This window comes from Wyeomyia smithii, chromosome 3, assembly GCF_029784165.1.
Source record: "Wyeomyia smithii strain HCP4-BCI-WySm-NY-G18 chromosome 3, ASM2978416v1, whole genome shotgun sequence".
Taxonomy (NCBI): domain Eukaryota; kingdom Metazoa; phylum Arthropoda; class Insecta; order Diptera; family Culicidae; genus Wyeomyia; species Wyeomyia smithii.
Genome location: NC_073696.1, coordinates 29,759,286 through 29,777,749, shown reverse-complemented (window position 1 = coordinate 29,777,749; position 18,464 = coordinate 29,759,286). Strand labels below are relative to the sequence as shown.

The 18,464-nt window shown below is 39.5% G+C and overlaps 2 protein-coding genes across 7 annotated transcripts in view; both read right to left on the bottom strand.

Moving 5' to 3' along the window:
• The window catches only part of LOC129727303 (protein kinase C and casein kinase substrate in neurons protein 1), an 82,529-nt gene extending 69,044 nt beyond the window's left edge, over positions 1-13,485 (bottom strand). For all 6 annotated transcript variants that reach the window (XM_055685006.1, XM_055685009.1, XM_055685010.1 and 3 more), the window contains exons 1-2: positions 13,256-13,485; positions 12,347-12,609 (exon numbers count right to left, since the gene is read on the bottom strand). The gene's annotated coding sequence lies outside the window, so the exon portion shown is untranslated. The remainder of the gene's footprint in view (positions 1-12,346; positions 12,610-13,255) is intronic.
• Positions 13,486-14,419: 934 nt separating this feature from the next.
• Positions 14,420-18,464, bottom strand: LOC129730077 (uncharacterized). The gene is made up of 5 exons (XM_055689103.1): positions 18,277-18,464; positions 17,358-18,153; positions 15,476-17,298; positions 14,814-15,016; positions 14,420-14,757 (listed from the first exon to the last, which is right to left on the bottom strand). Exons 1-5 carry the CDS (start codon positions 18,411-18,413, stop codon positions 14,651-14,653), a joined length of 3,066 nt encoding a protein of 1,021 aa, XP_055545078.1. The 5' UTR covers positions 18,414-18,464; the 3' UTR covers positions 14,420-14,650.

Below are 18,464 nucleotides of genomic sequence, written 5' to 3'. Positions count from 1 at the left end.
TCATCGATATCTCCCTCGACGTCTCGTTCACGAACCGACGCCAATATCCGCGTTTCTTTGCTTTAGCCAGGCTTTTAAGCTTGGTATTAAGCTCCGAATACCGTATATAGTCGTCGGGTATACCTCCCTTCTGGAAGGCCAAAAACGCGTCGGATCTTTGCGTGTAGACATCGGAGCACTCTTGGTCCCACCACGGAGTGGGAGGCCGTTCTTTAATCGTTACGCCGGGATATTTCTTCGTTTGGGCTTGCAACGCGGCGTCGAGAATCAAGCCCGCGAGGAGGTTGTATTCTTCAAGTGGTGGATGATGTTGAATCGAATCGACCGCTTTTGAAATCATTCCCTCGTATAACTTCCAATCGACATTTCGTGTGAGGTCATACGGAATGTCAACTGGTCGCATGCGAGTTGACCCGTTATTAATTGAAATAAGAATAGGCAAATGGTCGCTACCGTGAGGATCGAGGATTACCTTCCATGTGCAATCCAACCGTAGTGACGTCGAACATAAGGATAGATCCAAAGCGCTTGGGCGCGCTGGAGGTTTCGGGATACGTGTCATTTCACCGTTGTTCGAAATAGTCATGTCGAAGTCATCGCAAAGGTTATAGATTAAAGAGGAGCGGTTATCATTGTAGGGGGAACCCCAAGCCACACCATGAGAGTTGAAGTCTCCCAAAATCAAACGTGGCGAGGGAAGAAGTTCTATTAAATCAAAGAGCAGCCGTTGCCCAACCTGTGCTCTGGGAGGAATATATATTGAGGCAATACAAAGCTCTTTACCTTGTATTGTCATTTGACATGCGACAACTTCGATGCCTGGAATCGAGGGGAGGTTGATACGATAGAAAGAATAGCACTTTTTAATCCCTAAAAGTACTCCTCCATATGGGGTGTCTCGATCAAGGCGAATAATATTAAAATCATGGAAGTTGAGATCAACATTTGAAGTAAGCCAAGTTTCACAAAGGGAAAATGCATCGCATTTGTTTTTATTTATCAGAACTTTAAACGAATCAATTTTTGGTAAAATACTTCTACAATTCCACTGTAAGACAGAGATAGAATCCTTCATATACGCAGTTGAATTAGGCATCGAATGATACAATCGCTGCAAGGAGGGGCCATTGGGCAGTCAACTGCTTAAAAAATGATCTAACTGTTGCAAGAAACGCTGTAAGAAAAATTTTAATTGAATCGGGTACATTGAAAGTTTCAAAAATCCAGTCCACAATGTCAGAAAATTTCACTAATCCAGAGTTTGTTTCATCAACTGGATGTGCGAAAGGAACAACTGGGGTTTTAGATGTTCCTGGCAGTGCTGGGAACTCCTTCTGGGACTTTAAATTTGCAAGCCCAGGAGGAGTTTGCTTCGGTTTTTCCGCAGCACTGTTTGGTTTGCTTGTAACTTTCATTTCACTTTGAGAAATCTTAGGACCTTTTCTGGGAAGTTTAGGAGAGGAAATATTTTTCCTCTTTCTAGACTCCCCAGGATTGGCGTAAGATGTTCCCGCTGGTGAATCGTCAGAATCGGTTTCATCAGAGGACAACAGATCATGAGGGTTTGATGTAATGGGAAAAGTGGTAACGGTCTTCTTCAGCATCTCAGCGTAAGAACGCTTCGAACGCTCTTTGAGAGACCTCTTTATTTTATCCCTGCGCTGCATGTACACCGCACATGTCGAGAGCTCATGCTGACTCTCCCCACAGTGAATGCATTTTTCAGCATTTTTACTGCAGGAATCATTCGCATGATTCTCCCCACACTTGCCACAACGTGCCTTATTGCAGCAGTAGGCGGCGGTGTGGCCTAACTGCTTACAATTCAGGCAGTACATGACGCGAGGCACATATAATCGCACAGGGAGACGAACCCGGTGGATCGAGACGTGGCTTGGTAGCGCTGACCCGGCGAACGTAACTCGTAACGAGTCTGACGGGGTGTATACTGTTTTGCCACCGATGATCGATGCTGACCGCAATTGCTTGCAGTCGAGCACCTTTACATCGGGACAGGTTTTTTTTTAAAGCACCCTTTGGCACTTGCCAGTATACACTCGACGGACAGGCTCGAATCGGTTATGACACCGTCGATCTCCACGTCTCGTGCGGGTATGTAAACGCGATACTCGCGTGTGAAGAGCTCAGAGCAAGCTATATCGTTGACCTCTTTCAGGTTACTGACCACGACACGGAGCTTGTTAGGCCGGACCTTGGAAATTTCGGTCACGCCCTTGTACTCCTTCGTCAGGTCTTTAGAAATCTGCAAGAGGTTCAACTGTTTCGATTTCGGTCCCGCCTTTGGCCGAAAATAGACAGTATAGCTGTCCTGGGCTCCGTCTGGGTAAAGCCTGGGGCGAGGGGGGACTGAAGAATGAACAGGGGAGGGGGTAACAGAAGGGTCAGGGTCAGAGGGGTTCGGGGATGGTGGCGCGGGAGGCAAGGGATCTACATCCATCCCGCTAAGTCTAGCGCACTAGCGCCGACAAGAGCACGTACCTTTTTACTTCTCCCTTCCAGTAAGGTTGGTTGTCCGATCGTTCGAAGTTGCAGCCGTTACAGCCAGCAGCACCAATACAGCAGCACCAAACAGCCACCAGCAGCGAGCCAGGTGTGAGATCACTCCACACAGCGATACAACTCACTGTCAACTGATGGCTTCTTCTTTTTCCTCTTTTGTGTCTCGTCCACTGCTGTAGCACAATTCAGCCAGCAGCCAAATCGGCTTACGCACCAGCTGGTAGTCACGATGCGAAACAGTTGCACAAAGGCGCGACCTTGAACCCGGATTTACTTCACTTGACCAGGCAAACAATGCCAACACTTGTTCACACGATATTCTTATTTGTTTATTTTGCCATTTAAAATATGTTTTTGCGTGTTATGTGGTATTCACGATTATTTTTTTCACTGTCTTTGATATTCGAGCTCGCCATTGTAATAATGTTGCTTACTATTCCCGACCTGAGTTAGTAAAGTGTCTTAGTTACTTGTTCACAAGCTTTTTGCAGAAGTGTTTCTAGCATTGATTGGAAAATTCACTTCACTTTTCAAAACTTTTCCTACTTTTCTTCAATATAAACATACTAAAGCATATAATTAGAATGTGAAAAAGGTAAGTGAAACAGTAAATGATACCATCCTTAACTACAATATTCGAAGCTATTATTAAAATATGATATGCCAGTTATGTCTCGGGCCAGCCGTGTTGGTTTATTATACCCTAGACAACGCTCTACCGTTGATTCCAGAAATTTCCAGAAATTCTAGGAATTCATAAATAGTAGTGCTGTAACATGAACCTTCTTGCTGCTTTGCCCGGTACTTTACATTTCTCTCGCCGTCTATAATAAGCTAAACTCAATCGTGTCGCCGTTTCGCACAAACCAACCCAGAAGATTATTCATGTGATTGCATAATCGTGACGGGCTAATGTATTGTGTTCTCCAATTTCACACTCTTCCACAGTAATCGCACATATGGTGGCCAGGAGGCGTCGTTGTTCGATTGAAGTGAATATTAAGCAGTGCGCATCATCATCAGCATCATCATGGCTTGGCTGTCTGCAGTGGAGCAGAGACTTTCTTCCGCGCAACGCGCGCGATGGGAAATGCTCAATTTCAGTAATTCATGGCTGCCCGGAATCTACACTGCGTGACATCAGAAATGAGTTGTACTTCAGCACTAAGTAACCGATTTGAATAAAACTGGAAACTTGGACATGATGAACGGAGGATGTGAATTTAGGGGTCGAAGAGAGATCTCTTGTCTATTGTAGGAACAATAAGAAAATGGAGGAATCTGAACAGGAAACGAATATTGAATGCATAACCAGAGTTCAACGAACTACTATTGATTTTCATTATTTGTATATTCAAATTATGTTTGACTGTCAATGCTGATTACACATTAAACTGTAGACAACACTATATAAATGTGCAGCAGCGTAGTTTCTATTTCAACAATTTTGATTCGATTAACCTATAATTTTACACGCGTGAATTGCATACATCAAGAACTTCATTTATTCCGGATGTTTACAAAAGATAAGTACGATCTGTGGAAGTCGATAAATTCATCAACCTTTCGAGGGTAGGTACTAGAACTAAAATTTACCCTTTACCTTCGCGAAATGCTCAAAGCTATTGAAAATCTCGTAATTCAGAATCACCGTTTGACGCGTTGACGCACACCACCTCGATGAAGAGCAGCAGCAGCGAAAACACCGAACCACATACCGGCAGTGATGTGACCTATTTCCCACAACCTCCAAGCAAGCTTCTAGTGATTAATGATTTTCAAGGGTGTAGAAAATGTGTGCTTGCTCTTCGCTAGAGATACACACCGAAACACACACCTACCTAAGTGTTGGCATGTGCTTACGGAGGTAAAAGATTGTATGCAGATGTTTTGCTTTCTCACCGATCGGCGAGAGCTGCTGATAATCGTGGGCGGTACACGTTCGGAACTCCCAAACGGAAACATGGCCGTTCTATTATCCGGACTAATCTGAGTTTGTTCGCACTTGTTACCAAGAAAACCGGGGCGCGTGATTGAATCGATTTGCACGCTAATAATTTGGTTCGAGTTGTGCGATGGCCGGCAAATAGTTTCGAGTGGACGTTCACTTCGTAAGCTATGTATAAAAGAAATTGAAACGTACCTAATCTGGATTATTTGTCAGATCTTTAATACTCAGATTTTAATACTTTAACAATAATTATTCGTTGATTTAAATGTTAGTCTACACTGTATTCTGGTAACTGCTGGAAAAAACAAGTAATCATTAAAAGTCACAATGTTGTTATCTTTTCCTTATTAGTCAGTCAGTAAATAGATAAATTCACTGATAACGTAGAAACTGCAGTGAACTGGAATAAACACTTCCACCGAGTGGTCCCATTTTTTCCAATACCGCAAAAGGTGCACATCGAACGTTTTTGGGGCGATCATTTATCGTGATTTTTTGCAAATTATTACATTTTTTTTATGTTAAAAGTGATTTAGAGGAAGCTGTTATGTAACGAAACATATTGTTGTAATTCAGTCAAAAGGGACCGTTCCTTTACTACCTACGTGGTCATATTTCGAACAATTTCAATTTATTATCTTTTCCAAATAAAAAAAATAGTTGAAGAAGTTGTTTGTAAGACACGACCGCAAAGTAAGAGGAAAATTACGACAGCCTGTCTTATGTCAATAACTTGTTTGCGATAGGTTTTAAAATACACTCGATTGGGATTAATCAATTTAATGGTGTGAAGCGATATATTTTTTCGTATATACTTTTTGCTTTAAAAATGAACGAAATCCGTTGGAAGCTGACTGAGTTTAAAACATGTGAAAGTGGGCGATTTTCGTGACGCTCTCGATGTTTTTGGTTTTACGGCCGTAAGACGTAATTCTACTTCAGAAGCGCACTAATCGATGTGCTTAAATTGACTCTGTTGAAAGAAAAATGTAAAATGAAAAAAAAAATTGGAGTTAATCAATTCATAAATGCTTCATGATCGCGTGTGATCTGACAAAATGAATCTCATTTTGTTCTGGTTTAGAGCTATCTTCTGAATAGCCCCGCCTTAATTTCAAGTTCGCACAGCTTTTCCCAGTTTCGTAATACGGATGCACAAAAAATTATTTCTTGTGGACATTCTGTCGAGCCGGTGGAAGAGCTGAATGACCCCTCAGGTTAAAGGCTTTCTAATAAAAATCAAATCAAATCTTTCGAGCCGGACCGATAAAGCTTGCATATGAGCAACAAAATAACTTTGTATTGTGTCGTGTTGCGGCTTGACAGGAAATATTGTTTCCGTTCCCGTGTCGAATAGAAGCAAATTGTACGTGTATGATATTGCCGATGGTAGACATGAGTAAGAAGGTCGAAATTCTGCTGTGATGTCAAACTAAAACCGTCTACTTCAAGACGTTACATTCATGTTAATGGAGTGTTGTGAATTTTCTAAAACGGACTTAGCACCGTGAGCAGAACGTGCCGGACTTTTCTGTTTGAAATCGGATTTGTTCCGTATATACCGCCGGTTATGCATAGCATCAACACTGCTGTGCATTTGCAGCAGCATCGAACACAGTTGCAGTTTAATATTGATCATTCATTATGCTCTTCTAAATACATGTAGCAGCCTTGAAAAAGGCCGATTACTGCAATTGCAATTTTCATTCAACTATCGCATATATGCTTCATGGTCAGATCGCGATATCCGCTCTGATATAATATTTTTTTCGAATGTTGGAGAAAGATATAACTGGAAATAGAGGCGTGACTTCTTTATTTCTAGTTATGTAATTCTCCAACGTTCGAAAAATTGCGCCGTAATCAAAACGCGTACGGTATCCGCACTGATACAATAAATAAGTCACTCCTTCATTTCCATTTATACCATTCTCCAACGTTCGAAAATTTTTATTTCGTATGTCGCAGTACTAATGTACGAAAAATAATTCTCATGTTATCCTGGTTTAGAGCTATCTTGTGAATAGTTTGTCCCAGTTTCGTAATACGGATGCACATAAAATGATTTCTTGTGGACATTCTGTCCTGCCGGACCGATAGAGCTCTCAGAAAGGCAACAAAATAACATTCTATCGTGTCATGTTGCGGCTTGACAGGAGACAATTCCCCCCCCCCCTCCAGTAAATTTTTACTGGGTTTCAGGACATTGCGGCATTGGTGGGAATGAAAAGGCAGACATAGTTGCAAAATAAGGATCTTACTCACAGTTTATGAGCCCAGAACCTCTCTGTGCAATATCAAACTGTTCAGCTAAAAATTGAACTTAACTGTAGTGTTGGGGAGATCAAAAGTTGATGACCAATTGGTTAGCTGTCGAAAAGTGTGCCCAAATAAAAAGGTTCATATAGGTATGTATGTAAGGTTCATAGGTATGTAAGCCTAGTAATAGTAAATCATATCTTGTGCATAGAGAATTCTTTCCACGTATTGGAAACTGTAATTCTGTCATATTTTCGAATTGTTCAGAGTACCGCAAGGTAGTAATCTTAGGCCGCTGTTATGTTTCATCTTTATTAACTAGGGTTTGCAATATTCCCGGAAATTGATTTCCCGGGAAACGGGAATAAAAAATCCCATTTCCCGGGAATTCCCGGGAACCGGTAAAGGAAAAAATTTCTTAGCAAAAATGATATTTCAATAAAAATTGAATTATAAAAAGTATCTGAAAATCGTTTACAATATCATTATCAATTCGAATGAAAAACGAATTACAAAACAAAACTTATTCAAGTTTATAGCAGAGCCTCTTCGCTAATTTTTATCAAATATATTTACTGTGCCATTACACGATGCGAATTATTTTTAAAAAATAAACTGCATAATCAATCTAGTTTTCATTGGCGTAACAAACCCTTTTGTAATTGGTATCACCATTGATTAGAGAGTAGGATTCCATGTAAGAATTTTGATTGTTCAACTAGAACGTTATTTAGCCTCTCGGTAGTTTTCTTTGAAAGACCGAGACAAACTGGAAGGAAATGATAGAATAATTGATAATCTGTTCAATAAGACTCTAAATAAGTTAGTTTCAGAGCATTTGAATGTATACGTAATTAATCTCAAAGATGATTTTTCGTGTGAAATCGCGGCCACGACCCAAATTACGCTGACTGAGTTATTATTAAATTATTTATTTCTGGTCGCATTGATTCACGGGTTTCAAATTTTCTTAATAGATTTAATTTAATTTTTATCAATGGCAAAGAAAGAAATCACTATTCGCTCAGTAATGAACTAACTATCAAAGAATGAGATTGGACGAAGCAAATATTTGCCTAATTTTTCGTTTACTGAATAAGACAGCAAATATTTTCGACAAATAACCGAAGCAAATAAATTGATAGTACTCGGCAAGTAAATATTGCCCGTCATTTCAAAGAAATATTTACTTCGTATAATGCCCCTTTTAAAGTTACTATACACTTTAACGACGTTAGTTCCGTGTTTTGATAGTATATAAAATTTTATTGCAAAATTGTATGGGAAATTATATTGAATCTTGCGAAATTTTTTGAAGAGCTCGGGAATCCCGGGAATCAATATTTCTGTTCCCGGGATCCGGGAATCCCGGGAAAAAGTAATTCCCGGGAAATCGTTCCCGGAATTGCAAACCCTATTATTAACGATGGGACACTGCTACTCAATTCCGGAGGAAAACTGTTTTTTGCTGACGACTTAAAAATATTTTTGTTGTAAGGTGCCATGAGAACTGCGAAGAATGGCACAACTTTCTGAACTCGTTCAGTGACTGGTGCTCTCGAAATTGCTTGTTATTGAGTATTGAGAAATGCTTTGTTATTAGCTACCATCATGAAAGGAATGCTTTGTCCTATGATTACGTGAGGTCTGGTACAACACTAAAAAGAGTTGAATAAGTGATCAATTTTGGTGTAATCCTGGATGAAAAACTATCTTTCAAACCCCAAATCTCTGTTACTATTGACAAAACAAATTGTCAACTGAGTTTTATTTTCAAAATCGCGCGTGAATTTGTTGACCCGCTCTGCTTGAAAGCGCTGTACTGTGCACTTGTTCGTTCAACGTTAGAATTCGCCAGTATGTATTGAAGGGTTGCCTTATCAAGCAGTTTGGATCAACAGACTAGAAAGTATCCAACGCAAGTTTGTTCAGTATGCTTTGTGGAATCTTGCTTAGAATTACCTGCTGAATTTGTCCCTCTTATGAAGACAGCTGCCGCCTGTTGAGCATAAAAACTTTGGGTCACAAGCCGTATTTGTGTGCAAGTTGGTAGCTGCTGAAATTGATGCTCCTGACCTTTTAGCAGAAAAAGGGTTCTATGCGTCATCCAGAAGGCTAAAACCCAAAGCTATGCTGCAGGTGGAATTCCAACCAACACAGTACGCTGCAAACTTTCCAATCACAGTGATGATTCACCAATTCAATGACTTCAGCGAATTGTTCAACTTTGATGAATCTTCAGTTGTGTATCGCCGTAGATTACCTTCCAATCATTTGTTGTAATCACTTTAATGTATTTTTATGTTTTAGTTTTGCATATATGTTGTATACACATTAATTATCTTTCGAAAGTCGGGCAAAATTCCAGCACGGAGTGTCACCTTAAACGCAGACTAAGGCGTCTTGACAGTCGCTAATTACAGTCCAAAGAAATTTGATCTTTGAATCCCGGATTGGCTCCCGGATGATTGGCTTTATAAACCATATCGTACCTGAGTGGGAGCGTGTCGATGTGAATGTCTGATGCTGATGATAGTGATCATTGTATTTGCAAGAAGGCACGTATAGTAAACAGGGACATATCACAAAATTTCAAATCGTTGGGCAACGTTTTTCTATTCCCCTAACAAATAAAAATTTATTTACTTCAGTTTACGTACATTGTTTATGTTTTGGGATGGACTTTTGTGAAATGCTGGATGTTTTTAATTGACGCCCCCCATCAGAATTTGTACAATCATTTCCGGTACATTTTTCCAGTTTTTTTTCTTGTGTCTTATCGATTCCTTTTCGTAAATCGTCTCTTTTTTGCGAAATATCAGTTTTTTTGACCAAGTTTCACGTCGGAATGTTTGGATCCCGTACGAAATGAACGCTGGCTGTCGGTATTTGGGCGTTATTACCGGCTTTCGTCCAGCTCCTTGCTTGAGATCCACTTCCAATCGTTGCTGGAACCTTTGGAAGACCCTTGGGGTGGTTGAATACATAGATTTATTTTCTCAAGTCACGAGCCGACAACCCATGGTTTTTCATGTTGGTGAAATAAATCCTTCCGCGAGCGATTTGCTAATTTTCTTCTTTCTCGACCGGAATCTTGTATAACAAGATACTGCCAGGATAGAAAATTTCAACCCTTAACCAAATATTTGAAAAATGCTTTTTAATGCTAGTTTAAAAAAATAGCTAGCAGAACAAAATATCAAAATAGTATGTTAAGCCAACAAACAGTTTTGTAACGGTCAAAATAATTTAATGCTTCATGAGCATGCTCTTGGAGATGAAACTGATTTTCATGATAATTTTATCGATTTGAAAAAAATATATTTGCAAAACTTTAAAAAAATATGCTTTCCTCTGAAACTGACCAGAATTTTTAGAGTGCTAAGTGCTTCCATGAACAGATAGTTTTGAGAAATTGCCTTCTTTATAAATTTTTTTAAATTACCATTGTTCTGGTCAAAAACAGAATTTCCTACCAATAAACTGCTGTAAATATGATATTCATGATAATTTTATTGATTTAAAAAAAAATAACGAATCAAATTAACTTTCTCAAAAAAAGTCCCGTGCACAGCTAGGTACCGATCCAGTCTCAATGAATTAACACTAAGTTCATATCACAACCAGCTATGTATAATAACACTAATTTAAACTGACATCATCAATTGCGAAGGTATCGTTTCCTAGGTAATTCCAACGCCAATGATGATAACGCCGAAACTCTCAATCAGTTATCACACAACCACATGATTATTGCCCCACTAAATCGGGGACAAACCGCGAAATCTATTTCTTTATTTCTTTTTTTCTATCTCTCTATGTTGTTCCCCAAATCAAATCGACTCTATATGATGCGCGCTATGGACATTATTATCACCTGGCAGCGTTGAAATTTTACCCTTTGATTGAAATATCTCTAGTATCTTCAACGGTCATGGAAAAAACACGAAAAGCATCCACTCGAAACCAGCGAAGAAGATTGGATCTGGTCTGCAGAAGAATAAAAAGAAATTGGCATCCCATTATGGTGCGACCATAATGTATGCAACCGCTCCGCCAGCAGAAAGCAGATGACGATTAGTAGAAAACTGGAAATTCTCGATAAAACCAAGAACCAGTTGCTGCTGGACAAGCTCGGAGATTATTAGAAGGTTACGTTGAATTGGCATCTAGGTATGCGATTTAAAATTCCCTGCCTCTTGGTTCGAGTCGCGGCGGTTATTCAACAACAATAGGCACCCACACTCACACACATGAATACACGATCGGTTCTACGGAACCAGTAATGAACGAAAAGTTCGAAAGTAACATATCTAGCTGTGGTTCCGTGGAATATGAAAGCGGGGTTCAATCTGAGCTTCGTTTTGTGCTGGGGATTAATCAAAAATATGGCTCGTATTTGGTGACACAAAATATGATCGATTTTTGTTATGATGAATACCGTTAGAAGCGCGACAGTTTATTTAGTTTGAATAAAATTAACTTTTCTATTCGGATCAAAGCCAGCGTTAAGCATTAAGAAAAACCAATTAGAATATTCTAAATGATGGAACTTGAAACAAGTAATATAGAAGTGCTTCCATGATAATTTATTCAGCAAATCAGTCACCAGATGAACAGCAGCAGCAGCGGTAGAGTCGAACAGACAAGGCTAGAATATGAAAAACATCGAAAGATGACACCGAGCGAAGCTTGCATACTCACGGGTTTATTATTATTATTGTGTAGGTGGTGATGTCACCAGCCTCAAAACAAAAATATTCAGCAAAGTTGATCATGTCCGCTTTGGTTAGTATTACTGCGTAATATTCAACATGGCTAGTAGAAGGTGAACTTGTAAAGTATTTTTTAAATGCATTTATGTTCGAAAAAAATTAAAATTTTATCCGTCCTATTAAATTCGTATAGTAATGAACGTACAATGTATGAGGGATTTCACTCAAACTCATCTAAAGAGTTGGCAACACTCTCTCGGATTTCAGGAAAGCTTTGAGAGTTTGGCGACATAACTAAATTTAAGCAGCAGAAATTGCATAAATAAATTCAAATTTGTAAAATAAAATATCTTGGTTAAAAAATTAAATGTAAGATTGTTTCTCGGCTGCCTTACCAGTCCTATTTTTTTTTTTTTTTTTTTTTTGTAAGATAAGTAAACTGTTATATTAATTTTATCACTTTGAAATAAACAATTGAGCAATCGTCAGCTTTTGGACTTTTGATTTTATTGATTTGTTTTCAGAAAATTTAAAAAAAGACAAGGAATTGAGCATCTCACCTGTTGCTTTCGTGATGTTTGTTAAATAACAACATCTTATTACCTGAGGTAAACTCAAATCTGAGTGGGTGCTGTTAACGAGTGAATGAATTGACTCAAATTCCCTCTCTATTAAAACAATGTAGGTACATCAATTAAAAATAGCAGCAATGATACCAGTTGCTAATAAAATTTTCTCCAAAAACACGTAACCAAAACAAATAGTCTTTTGAATTATGTACTATCTTTTTTTAATATTTGAGTTTAGCGAGAGCATTAACACGATAATAATTGGGGCAGGAGTGTAAGTACACCATAGCCCAAGTTCAAGGTTACAACGTGATGAACTAATCTAATCTTACCTTTCTTCCGGAGGAACAGTGACTGCACTTCGAATTCGGTGTAATCCTTGTGTATTCAACGAGAAAAACCTACTGTTCTGTTCTTCCTAATCATTAACTTTTCAATGTATGTTTCCTTTATCGACAGAATAAATATTTATTTCTTTATCAAAATAGGTACAACTTTACCACTACGTTCACACCGTCAGCAAAATAAGCGAATATTTCCAATTTTCATTAATCAAATACACCCCCGAATTTTCACTTGAACTTCACTTGTTTATCTGCAAGAACAAAGGTAGAAAAATTAAGAAATATCCCTTTTACACCAAACTATTCGAGAGTGTTTTTATTTGTGCAATAAACACAGCCGAATCCCGTTTACTCTCTTCGAGCGAAACGTCAAAATGGATGACGTTTTAATTATTTTCGTTCGTTCCTTTGCTCTAGCGCAAAAAGAGACCCGACTTTTATTCGTGCGGATGGCGATGATGACCTCGCCGCAGCAACAACCAGCACCAGGCTCTTGCTCGCGCGAGCACACACACTCAAGGGATTTCCGCGACCACGACGACAGAATTTACTTCTTTCGCCTTATATCTGGCTGGCCGTTCTCCACTGCTGCGTGTTTCATTTTACCAGCCGGGAATGCTTCCAAAGAGTAAAAGTGCGTTCTTTTATGTAATCGTTGGCGAAATTCCTTCACTCCCGTGACGCTCGCTACTACTGTGGTTTGACTAGCGGAATCTGCTTCACTTGAGAGTTATCACTTTCACGCAAAATTGTCCTGTATTTTTTATAGCCGATCTGCAAGACTGCAACACCTAATTTAATTTGCAATCCTAGAAACACATACTGATAACATGAGAGGGTCTCTTCTCTTCTTGTTGGCATAAAAGAATCAAATTGTTGTACAATTACTGAACTAACCCAAAAGTGTCTCGTATTAATCACCGGATTTTATTATATTTTCGTAGCCCCACAGTTAACTGAAATGTACAACCACACTTGACACGGTTCAAATTCCACACACTCACTCTTCTGTCTCTTCAAATGCTGCTGCTGCTTGCTACTGCTGTGAAGGAGAGAGCACGGAAGCAGAATAAAAAGCCTCGAAAGGAATTTCACCAACCAGTCCACCACCTTGCGTCGTCAAAACTCCGCTAATCACTGACTGTGGAAAACGGACACTCGCGGAGCTTTGGTTGCGTTTTCAACATTGCCTATAATTTTGGTAGCGGCAGATTATTGCAGTGTTCGAAAAATGAAAACAATACCATGATCAATAGACGATTATATTAGCTCATAGCTGAAAAAGTTTTGCTTAATGTTAAATAGAAACAAATTTTAATCAAAGAATGTTCCTTGTATTTAAATCGAAAAAGAAGTTAAAAACACAAACTGTCTCGCATGGACATTTTGGATATACCGTGAATACCGTGTCTGTGCGTTGTTTCTGTATTATATGCCAATACCTTTGCTTAATGCTTGTATTGGGGTTTGCGAGGGGCCGCACTCGCTTGACAAGATCCAGTAAAAAGCCAAGTTGCTATAAAAATGATTAGCTAAACGCCAAAGTATGTTGTTAATGTTGAAGGTCTGTATCGTTGCATTATTGTTCGACACTTATGTCCGCCCATCAAACCATCAACCTAGTACTTTTTTAGCGTACCCAAACGTCGTACAAAAATGGTATTCCCATTTTCGATTGAGTTAATTTACAAACGATTACGTAACACCAAACAGCAGGGAAAGCGTATAGTTGTATTTGGACATCTGATTGTCAACTTTAAACTGTGAATATCTGTCATTTACACAGATGTTGCCTATACTGTACCGTTGATGGAAATGAGTAATTTAGCTTTCAGTTTAATAAAAAAGATAGTTTTAGCACTTCCATTTATTTTTGAACAAAACTAAAATAGAAGCTTTAGCATCTCAACCCATGATAAATAACTTGAGCTAGATATGTATTTGCAATCATGCAATCTATCTAAATTATCGGCCATTATTATGGCAACGCTAAATCAGTGGTCAAGTAAATTCATGAATTCGAGAGCGGTTTGTAACTTCGATTTTAACTAATGTAACATGTTTCGTTTTATAAAAGGTTAACTTTATTTAACTTGTTCTAAATTAAGAATGATAACAAGAAATACATTGTAGTAATACTTTGCTCTGCAAAGTAAATTTTCAGAACAAAACAAAAACCTTTCTACTAAATATCATGTGAACAAAGAGATTAATGTTCATTCAAATTGTAAAGGATAGTAAAAATGTAACGATCAAAGGCAATAAAAGCAGTCACTAGTCAAGCGATGAGCTCTAAAATTTTAAATTGTAAACATCTCCTTCCAACTCGATCACTTTTGCAACCAAATAACCTTTCTCGGACTGCTGTTGCGCTAATGTATTCAAAATTTTGGTATAATCTAAAACACGAAACAAGATTAGGTTGTTTATTTGACATTTACAAAACTATACCTACCTTTGACCTTGCACGTGTGTGCAGCACAAGGAAAATTGAGTGCTCTCGGCAGTTTGCGAACAAACTTTCGCTCCACTGCAACCACGTTACCGAAGTCGATAAATTGAACTATGAACTTGCTTTGATCAGGCATTCGCTGTAGACAAACTGCTCGATACCATTGCTTGTCCGCGTCGAACACTGCAACGCATAATTCTTCGTCTCTGTGGAATGAAAGAATTCAATATCAAATTAGGCCGTTACAAATTTTATTTTCATTTTATGTTACCCCTCCCCCCCCCCCCCCCCTTCGAAAATCTTGCATATTGGACGGAAGAAAAAAAAAAGCTCAAACCGTTTTGTTCATTTCATTGGTTTTCCGACAGCGTAAATGCTTCATTTATCAACAAACAAGTCAGGTGACAACGAGAGTGTCATCGAAAGCCAAGCGAAATAAATAATAATAATAATAAAGAGTTATTTTTCAACATTTATTTGAGTGCAAGTTACAAACGTCATAACTTGCACACAAACTTTGATCAAAGATATTTCTTTTTTTTTTCGTCTCGGTGTTATTTAGTTTTTGCCACCCCCTCTGCTAACTTTGATAACCTTGGACATAAAAAGAATTCGAAATTTGTATCAGCCTTAGTATAAATTAAAAACTATAAATTTGTACTCACTCTGGCGCATACCCGTCCCCGCTGACATCGACGTGACTGTTAACTTTTTCGATGATAGTCTGGTACTGTTCAATGTTAGTGTCGTTTAACTCGCAGACGGTTAACAAACCTTTGTTCAGATCGCCATCATCTAATATGGTAAGCTTCACGTCAGTCTTGTTAGTTGGAAGCGTTAAAAGTTGCAGATCGTTTATAGTATACTTTACTGGAATGATTTCAGGTACCGGATTCACCTCAATCGTCTTTTGCTTTTTCTCATCTTCTCTAGCCCTCTCTAACTGGGCTTCCTCCAAACGTTTTCGTTCCGCAGCTGCCTCTTCGACGGCTTTCTTAGCTTGTTCTTCCTCTCGGTGCTCTCTTTCCGCGGCTTCTCTAGCGGCTGTTTCAGCTTGCTCCTGTCGGGCAGCCTCTTGCGCTTCACGCTCGCGTTTCTTCGCTTCCGCTTCTTCTGCCTCACGCATTTTTCTATCGTGCTGTTCCATCAAAACGGTAGCCAGAGAACGGTTCGAGTTTACATCGATCATCTTGACACCATGCATGTAAGATCCACCCTCGAATAGCAAACGGAAGTTCCTTTTATTGGTCTTGAAATCTTCCATTTGCTCTAGCACAACCGCTTCGTTCACAATAGCAGATGGATTCATATCCCGAATGTGTACCTTAAAAGTGTACACCGGCAGATTGTGGATGAAGCTGTTGGCGGCGTAAAGCTTGCCATAAGGGTGCTTTTTAATGCAACCATTGTCAAGGTCCAGCAATTCCACTTCCGTAGCTGATACTGTCTGCAGCACTCGAGCCCGATACGGCATCATGATGTCGTCAACGCCTATGATAACATCGTTTGTCTTCGGTGCGGAACAAAGAACCTTAAGCTCTGGCAGAATTGTTTGCAATAACTCTGTGTAAATATTGATTTTTGTCTGGGGACAAATAATTACTGTGCACAGGTCCAGTACCGCCGTGATTTGTACGACGCTCTTATCCTGTGGAAAATGTGGCCAATAATTGATACCAACTTGTTTCAAGTCGCAAACAAATTCGCTAAACACGACTTCCGCTAGGGTAATTTTGCCTTCTACGTCCTTCAACACAGCGTTCATTAAAATCTGCGAAGAATCATACTCTACACACGTAAAGCTAAATCCGAATCGGGGCAAATAGCACATTCTTTTGAACTCCAGTTCATTCATCAAAACCTTAACTATTTCCATTTGAACTACGAGACGTGGCTTTAGTTTGTATTCGTTCGGAAGAACGCGCATTTCACCAGCCGTTTGAACATATTCAATACCTCCGTTATCGATAGTATACACCAAATTGGACTGCCCGTGCTGATCGATGATCAACCCACGTGACCAGCCCGCTTCGGCTGTGTTAATGCAAACTAGATCGCCAACTTTGGGATTTTCTAGTATGGAAAACTTCGGCGCTGCTTCCACCAACTGTGAGCAAACCACCTTCATAATAGCTTTCACTGCGGTTGTTGACAGCATAACCAGCGACTTCCGTGATGAGAACACCGAAATGATACCACCATTGCCAATTTTTTCTTCCCCCTTACTAATAATTTCGAGCAAGTGAGGCATACAAGGAAATTGTTCCATCTCAACGATCTTGCAGTCCTGTTCGGACCGGATTACTTTAATTCGAATGTGTTCCAACAATTCCAGCTGATGACTACAGTGTTGAACTTCAACTTGGAAGGCAAAGGCACGAAGATTTTTCATCAACAGCAATGGGGGAAGTAGATCGGACGCCGGTAGAGTCAGTTCGTCACCATAATCAATTAGCCGAATCTTCACCAGGCCCTTTGTGGCACCGATCTGTAACAGAGCAAAAGTTTTAAAAATAAAATATATGCTTCGAAATCACTCAATCATACCTTTTCTAATATAACTGCGCGATAGTAAATCCCATCACCGTAGGGAGCGGCGTAAATATCATCCACGTTCACCTGATCGAAGCTAAGTGTTTCACCTTTGGGATTAAGTTGCGCTTGAATATTACGCAGCAGCTTTTCGCATTCCGTTTCGTGGGACGCCATAATAACCCAAACTCGATTGGGTTTGTTTCCGACCAGGCACTGAATAATTACTTCGAACGGTTCGCCATCCTTTATCTCTAATGGGAACGGTTCAAGCCAAGGCTTCTGCTGGCTACTAAGCTCTGGCCTTACGACCTTTTCAGCTGTCTTACTCATCATTTGATGATGCTTTATAATTTCAAGCTTCAAGTTTGCCAAAGTCTGCGGTTTCTGAACTTCTGGACTAGCCGGCTTCACTTGTTGCTGTGCTAGTTTTTCTTGATTTGGCTCTGGTTGTCCTTTGAAAAGATTGGTACCGGACGGATTCGGTCCGGCGCGGGGGATTTCTTCAATTTTCATCGACGAGTAACGTTTTATACAATCCGAAGTAGAAGCTGTGATTGATATATTTTTAGCCGTCTCATCGCCCGAAGCTTTACCGTCTGTATCAACAAATTTCGAAATTGATTTCCTATTTACTGACACTTCCACAGTACCTATTGGAATGTTTGGCTTGCGCATTGGTTTCAATGAGCGCCCACCAGTAGCTACTAACATACGCGAGGATGCCTGTTCAATAATTGAAGAACTTCTCAGTGGTAGCCCTACGCCACCCGCAAGGATGTCCAGATAGTTGTCGTTCGGATAGAGCTTCCTACATAAACCGAATTCGATTAAATAATTTTAAAAATATTTATAGTTCTATTTTTTAATTGTAAACGTTTAACAAGCAAAAATAAAAAAAACTCAGCAGTAAGCAGCAGACTGGAATACTTACGGAACGCTGACGCAAATTTTCTTGTGCTCGGACCAGTCCCGGATTTGGCATTCAACAGAACAGTATACTTCCAGGCACCGGCTACACATCAAGTTGGCCGGATGCTGACAAAATCCACAAGTTTTGATAATATTCATTTTCTTTACTCGCTTCGATAGTCAAAATAATGATTGAAACACGCGGTTTTT